At 43.9% G+C, this 7,332-nt stretch overlaps 1 protein-coding gene across 1 annotated transcript in view; it reads left to right on the top strand.

Annotated features, from left to right (window-relative positions):
* SOGA1 (suppressor of glucose, autophagy associated 1) overlaps positions 1-7,332 on the top strand; it is a 101,083-nt gene that overhangs the window by 20,678 nt on the left and 73,073 nt on the right. Inside the window, exon 2 of the mRNA XM_018554058.1 lies at positions 6,148-6,372. Coding sequence (XP_018409560.1) covers positions 6,148-6,372 — 225 coding nt within the window. The remainder of the gene's footprint in view (positions 1-6,147; positions 6,373-7,332) is intronic.

Raw genomic sequence — 7,332 nt, 5'->3', positions numbered from 1 at the left:
TCGGGCACTAATGTGCCAGCGATCGCACTGCGGGCGTGGTGTGTGGCTGCACCTCGCCCCCTCCCGCCAAAAAACAAAGTAAGCCAGCCGGGTTGTGTTCCAGTGTCCGAACGCACTGGAACACAGTCTTTATGGTGTCACTGGGCCCTCAGATTTATTGTATTTATTTATTATACAGGATTTATATAGCGCCAACAGTTTGTGCAGAGCTTTACAATATAAGGAGGACATTAGTTACAATACAAACCAAGACAAGATGGTAAGGAGGACCCGGCCCATGAGGGCTTGTTTTGGTGTTTTTAGAATGTTTTAATGATAAATGGAATATTAATACACTAAGGTTTTCACCAGTGAAATGGGGTATTTGTGGAGATGCAGATTTACAAGGAACCGAGTGTTCTGTTTTAGCACAAGAGGACCTACAAGTGTGTGGGGGAAAAAAAGTTAAGCTGGAATTCATGTTTGACGTGTCCCATAAACGTGTAATGAGTTTGGTGGGTCAGTTATAAGGCGTACTGCGTGCAGATGGCTTCGGCTTAGTACTAGCACTTCCTTTCCCTCACCCTATTTTCCTGTATTCATCTTGATGGTCTCCTAAGATTATATCGCTTTCTACTCGTTTATACAAGCTAGTTCTAAGTACCTGTTCAGCTGTGTTTGCTCTCAAAAAAATCAATTTTACACTATGGAGGCGCTCCTTTTGCTTTGTCCGTTCCAGACCGTGTTCTGACCTCAGATTTAATGGCCACTTCAGTCTTGACAGCAGAGTATATCATTGCTGGGTGTCATACCCTACACTGTGTCCTTCTGATCACTGACCAAATCTGACTCGCATGGCTTAATCAGAATGCTGTACCCAGCCAAGCATTAAATAGCCCGACACCTTCCGAGCTCCCAAACACACTGAGGAGTTGTCACTTTCATTCAACGTCTCTCCAGTCCCCGGGTGCGTGCTTTAATCCGGTGCTAGGTTTGTCGGTAGAGCCTGCGGCACTCCATGATGAATGGCCATCAAGTTCTCAGTGGACTTTGTTTTTTTGTACAAACAAGTACAGGAGCTTCTTCGGGGCGTATTTCCGTGCGTATCCATTGGTATTCCCGAGTGTGGCTCGGGGTTAACAAAGCGGTAACGCCCAGGTGTGAAGCCAGCCTCAGCGGTTTTTCCATATGCAGCATATGCAAATAAATGGCTCCAACACTTAGCTGCATATGGAGCCGTATTTTTGCGCTGCGATGGGCTGGGAATTTCTGCATATATTAAGCGCGTACGCTACATTTAAGTTTCTACTAAAAATGATGCATTCTGGGATTGCATACAGTTCACGCATATATGTGTATATACGCGTCCATACACATTTACAAATATGCGTACAAAAAGAGGACTTTTTCCAACCTTTAAAAAATAAATAATTTTATACTATACTTTTAGGGGCTTTAGGGAAATATTGGGGGTCTAAAGAGACCCCTGATATTTCCCAAATCCCATACCTTTAGCGCAACGCTATAGTGTGAATCAGCCCTAAGATGTCGTCTCAGAAAGAACAGTTACCTAAATGCTGGTGCCTATGGAGTTCTTGGCTGTGCTCACAAATGTCAGACACAGATCAGCCCGTGCTGCACCATCTCATCTTGTGACTGGCTACAAAGTTACAATGTACAGCCTAATCACTGGGGGAGGGGAGACTGAGGAAACGCTTCCCCTGGCTATAGGAGACTAATGACCTCATCTCAGCCTAGACAAAGTCACTGGACTGAAGCTCGAGGGCGACTTATAATTATAAAAGCTACAACAGTTCTTTGTTATGTTGTTGCAGATCAGGAATTTGTTACACAGGCTTGTAAAGCTACTGAAAGGTCCTTTAAACGGCCTTCCTCTTTCTAAACTAGCTGGAAATCAACATCGTTACACCCTGAGCATCCAGTGCCAAGAAGTCAGTGGTAACGGAACAGAAAAATCTGCCGGCGATTCCCTGAAGACGCCAGGAAAGCGTTAATCTGACAGCGAGCGCGCTGCAAGATCAGCAGAGCTGGAAGGTGAACGTGGTGTTAATTTGATGCAGAGATTCAGCCCAGACAGGTTGTAACATGAATATAAACCATCGAGCTGCCACCGAACACTTGGCAACCCCGGTCATATTTTCCAGGGATTCTGCAGAACGAGGACGGCCTGGCGTGAGCCTCTGCAGAGCATCGCAGCTTCTGCAAAACACAAAATTCAAGACAAAGAAACCGCAATCTTCTCCGGTACTAATGCGGCGACAAGACGCCAAATGCCTGTTCAAAGCGGCAACGCAAATCTCAAGTGGCACCAATAAAAATAACCGCTTTCATACAGTTCCATGGACACGTTGGGGTGTGTCATCACAAAGCACAAGCATCAAAAAGTGCAGCAATTAAAGCCGATCTCCATTCTAACCAGAAAACAGGATGCAGGCTTTAAAAAAGCTGGAAAAATTCAACAAACATCCCCCAAAAAATAAAATGTCCTTTTTTAATGGAGCGAAAATTAATATCTTGTCCAGGACCCGTCACTGCTCCTGCCTAAAAGCAGAGGTTGCATCAAGCAGAACAAGGGAAGCCAAGCTTTTCTTTCCTGGTTCAGATCTCCTCCGCTAGGACATGCTGGGGTGGCCAAAAAAACAAGTACCAATTTACCGATTTCCTACTCCGGTGTCTCACGCTTCGATTAGAACAAGGTGATGATTTACTGAGTCACTCAGTTTAAAGCTGGGCCCCCAAAAAAAGGGTCATGATTATGCTTTGTGTATTTCTTCCAGATCTGTGCAATGATCCAAGTGGAACTTCCTGTGATAAAGACCAGTCACTGGTGCTCTCTGTCCTTGTGCAGGGTGACTGGTCTGGTCTCAGCCCCCTTCTATCATAAAGACTGGTCACTGCTGCTCTCTCTCCTTGTGCAGGGTGACTGGTCTCGTCTCCGCCCCCTTCTATCATAAAGACTGGTCACTGCTGCTCTCTCTCCTTGTGCAGGGTGACTGGTCTGGTCTCCACCCCCTCCTGTAATAAAGACTGCTCACGGCTGCGCTCTCGTCTCCGCCCCTGAAAGTATAGTATAAAAATATTTTTTATTTTTTAAAGGTTGGAAAAAGTCCTCTTTTGGTTTCAGCCTGACAAATTTTAGGTTCAGGTCTAAAAATTTTCATTTTTGGTGAATCCTTAAAAATAAAAAAATAAAACACTGAACTTAACAAGCCCATGTTGGGTCTATGGGCAGCTGGATGTAAACGTGTGTGTAATATATAGTGCAAAATTATTGAGAAGGACGCAAACCTTGCTTCTCTTTTTTTATTTATTTTTTGGGCCTATCCTGGGAGATCTGCTTTATATTAAATACAATTTTTTTGTATTTTTGCGAATAAAAAAAGAATTCTAATTTTTGGTTTTGATGTAGCTGCTTTTGGTCACCTGTAACCCATTTTTCCATCATCCCAATGATAAGACAGAGATTATGGTGGGGAGGGGAAGTGAGAAGGCAGATGCCGTGTCTTTGAATTATTCATGGTGGGTTTACACTCGCGGTGGTGATGTGCCAAGTTCATGGTAAACAGACGTTCCCTGTCCAGAAGGTGAGAAACTGTCACTCTCTATAGGACAGCTGTCTGGGCCCCCTTTTCAGTCTGTCACTTCCCCTTGTGGTGCTCCGGCTCCGCCATGCATGAAGAGCCTTCTTCTGACCCCAAACGTTAATCTCTTTGTATTTGGTCAGTGTGCATATGTGTCCATGTGCTGAGGGAGCAAGGCTTGGCTACTGGCAATGGTAATGCCACTTTGATGGGGAGTGCATGATGTACCATGACTATTACGTTTACATATTTTAAAGTGTATTTCCATATTTTACTCTGCTTTTCTGTAATTGCCCCAACATTTTTTAGAGTAACTTTATTTTAAAAACTCCAGAGTTAAATCTTCAAAATACATTCAAGTTCCCTAATTTAACAAAAATGTATCTTATTTGTGTATCACTCGGCTGTAGAGGCTCCAATCATCTCTGAATTGGTGCTGGCACTGTCCTTCCTTCTGGAGGGTGGCTACTTTTGTTCCCCATGGTCCCTGTGTGTATTATGACGTAGTCACCGCTCCAAGCTTACTCCCGTGATGGACTACATTCTCAATATGAATTGGTAAACTAAACGTGAAATTGTAGTCCATCACGGGGTGGAAGCCAGTTCACTTGGTATTCTAGTTTTTGCAGGACACGAGCATTCAGTGGAGAACCATGTGCACTTAAAAAAAAAAAAAACCCCCATACAGAGTGTCCTTTTGTGAGAATCTGACCTAAACCAACAGGGTTATAAGGCAAGTGAGCTAACCAACTAGCCACCATGCTGAATTTGCTGGCCACTTCATTGAGCTGGGTTTGCTGGCCCCTTCATTGAGCTGAATTTGGAGAAGTATCACAATATGGCAAGAGTTTCCCGGGTATCATAAAAAAATCAAGGGACTGTGCACCCGGCCTTTCCATTATAAATGGTGGAGCATATTCATATAATTTACCTTGTTCTGCTCCCCTGTGATGTCTTGTTTTACTTGAGCAGTCATGTACGCTCCTAGTCATTATTAGAAGACTCATCAAGCCACAGGTCATTTACATGAACTGCTCTGTGAATCGGTCAGCACATGCATCAAAGCTGCCCCTGCGTTTAGGCCTTTTAGGTTGCATCATTTTACCAATTTATCTGAACTTTGATGTTGGCGGCTCTGTGAATAATACGGCAGTGTAGTATTTCAGTGTAGCAGTTAATCACTCACCATCGCCTTCCTCATTACATACACTGTGGACGCAGATCTTTTGTTCTGGGCATATTTTACATTTTCTTGGGCCTTTTCTTTCCTCTTACGTGCTTCTTCATTTTGCTTAGTCTGTCTGGCCTTTCACTTTTTTCAGATATTGCCGGGTGTCATGGGCAACACCAGTGTATTGCATCAGAGTATATACCCCTGGTGCCCAAGCTCGAGCCCTTTTTGCACTTGTTGTGCCGGGTTCCCCTTACCTAGGTCCTTACTCAGGCCAGTGAAGGAAAAATATTCTTATGAATTTGGTTCTAGTAGTAAAATGTTATCTGTTGTCCTATATTTTTCTCTGATCTTTTTAGAAGAACATATTACATGTGCATTACATTCATTAAAAGTGTGGCTAATTTGTCATGTCGGGCCACACTTGAGTCCCCCATATAAAAATGATAGATGTGGGTTAGATGGGGGTCTACAGTAGCCTCTATATCTGTTCATGCAGTGATCTGTCAATGTATATAGTTGGAGAGCATCTTCATTGTCACTTAAAGGAGAACTATGAGGTGAGTGAAAATCACTCAGCCTCATAGTTCGAGCCGACGTGTGACATTGAAACTCACATGTCGGCTCAATAGATCGGGAAGTGAGCGAACACATACCGTCGCTCACTCACTTCTCGATCATCTCCCTGCAGAGAGCTGTGACTGTTACTCATGGCTCCCCCTCTTCGATCCTCCAGCGCTGAGTGGAGTAACGGACAGGGGAGGGGGCGGGCACAGCTGGCTCTGCCTCTAGATAGGCAGAGTCAGCTGTCAATCATGCAGCTGGGTGGATCTCGACCGCATTGTCTGGATCCGTTCCGACTGCGGCGGTCTCAGTATACCGCGAGCTGTAGCTCACAATATACTGAGCGTTGGGTCACGGGAGGACGCTAGTATATGTCCTCCCGTGACCCTAAAGAGAACTATGGGGAAAAACACTTACCCCATAGTTCTCTTTTAAGGTCATGCACAGTGCAGCTAGCAACCTCGGGATGGAAGCAGGGCATATTATGTACACCACTCAGAATGTGAGACAATTCTAGATGCAGAATCACATGAGGAATTATGTGATGTGAAACTAAATAGAACATATGCACAAATGGTTATTTAACAAAGGATTTTTGTGAGTGTTTATAAAACCACCAAAGTAACCTGCAGTGTATATCCACCTTTGTCCTAAAGTAGTTTCTGATTTTCTTGGGCTTGTTTGTGATCCCTTGATGGCCACCACTGCAACAGCTGTCTTAAAACATGAGCACACTTAGCTTTTTTCAGTAAACCAGTTTGTTCTTACTGTAGGCATGGTCTGCATGGCCCGAATGTGCACGCTCCTAATATTTTCCTCTTTCTTCTTCAGGATGAGGTTGAAGAGCTGAGGTCAGAGATGTTGGAAATGAGAGACGTCTATATGGAGGAAGATGTTTATCAGCTGCAGGAGCTCCGGCAACAGCTGGAACAAGTGCACAAGACTTGCCGAATCCTGCAGTACCGGCTGAAGAAATCCGAGCGCAGAGGGCTGAGGGTGGCACAGACGGGACAGGTCGACTGCGAATTCATCAACACCCTCGAGCAAGATGTCAAGGTATTCATTACATGCAAATGATATCTTCACATGGGAGCATCAGCCACAAACACTGCAGAAATCTGAGGATGAATTCTGGGCCTTCAAAACCATTGTTTACTGCCAACAGTATAGGTGTGGTTTAAAGGATTTTCAGAGCTAGTGTCACCAGTTCAGCTTTACTTTTTGTCCTGTGCTCAAAACATTTGTGTTCTTTGAGCAGACTGATATTTCATTGAAGCCAGCAGGTTAAAGTGAACCTGAAATGACACTAAAGTGGGAAAAAATGCCACCAATCCCATACAGCAGGTAACTCCTGGTTCCCACAGGTCAGTTTAACTTAAGCTAGCCTTAACCTGTACAAATTTTGTCCGGTTCTTGATAAACCGAACGAAATTCATTCAATGGGTGTTCTGTCTCGCATCTTTTGATCAATAAATTGAAGGAGCCGGATGAAAAATCTTTAGGTAAACCATGTCGGCAGCAGGAGGACACAGTGGGAGATTTGTAAATCCACACTATTTGGCATATATAGAGGAACCTGATATATATATATATAAATTTTATTTTGTTCAGCCTGCAGGTTTTGCAAAAAAATAAAATATATAATATATATACCATAGTATAGCTTTAGCTAAATAGCAGGGCACTCCTGAAATGCAGAGGTTGGCCAGCACCTTCTGAGCCATAGTGCAGGCTCATATCTATTATAGGCAGCCTCATTTGGTCAGTATAGTGGTGCAGATTAGGGCAGTCCTGGTTATCAATCAAGAAGCCCAATCCGTATTTGATTTCCAGAGGGAGAAGAAATTTAGGGCACCCTGAATGCTGTGTGCAGTTTTGGAGACTTCACATACAAAAGATCATTGACTAGACAGAACATGTCCAAAGACGGGCAACAAAAATGTTGAATGTTTTAGCCCTTGGACCTATCAGGAGAGACCTCCTGAAAGTTAACGTGCAGTCTTGAGGATAGAAAGG

Source organism: Nanorana parkeri, unplaced genomic scaffold (assembly GCF_000935625.1).
Source record: "Nanorana parkeri isolate BGI_ZX_2015 unplaced genomic scaffold, ASM93562v1 scaffold141, whole genome shotgun sequence".
Lineage (NCBI taxonomy): Eukaryota > Metazoa > Chordata > Amphibia > Anura > Dicroglossidae > Nanorana > Nanorana parkeri.
Note: the sequence above shows the minus strand (reverse complement) of the source record. Positions and strands in the feature narration are given on the sequence as shown.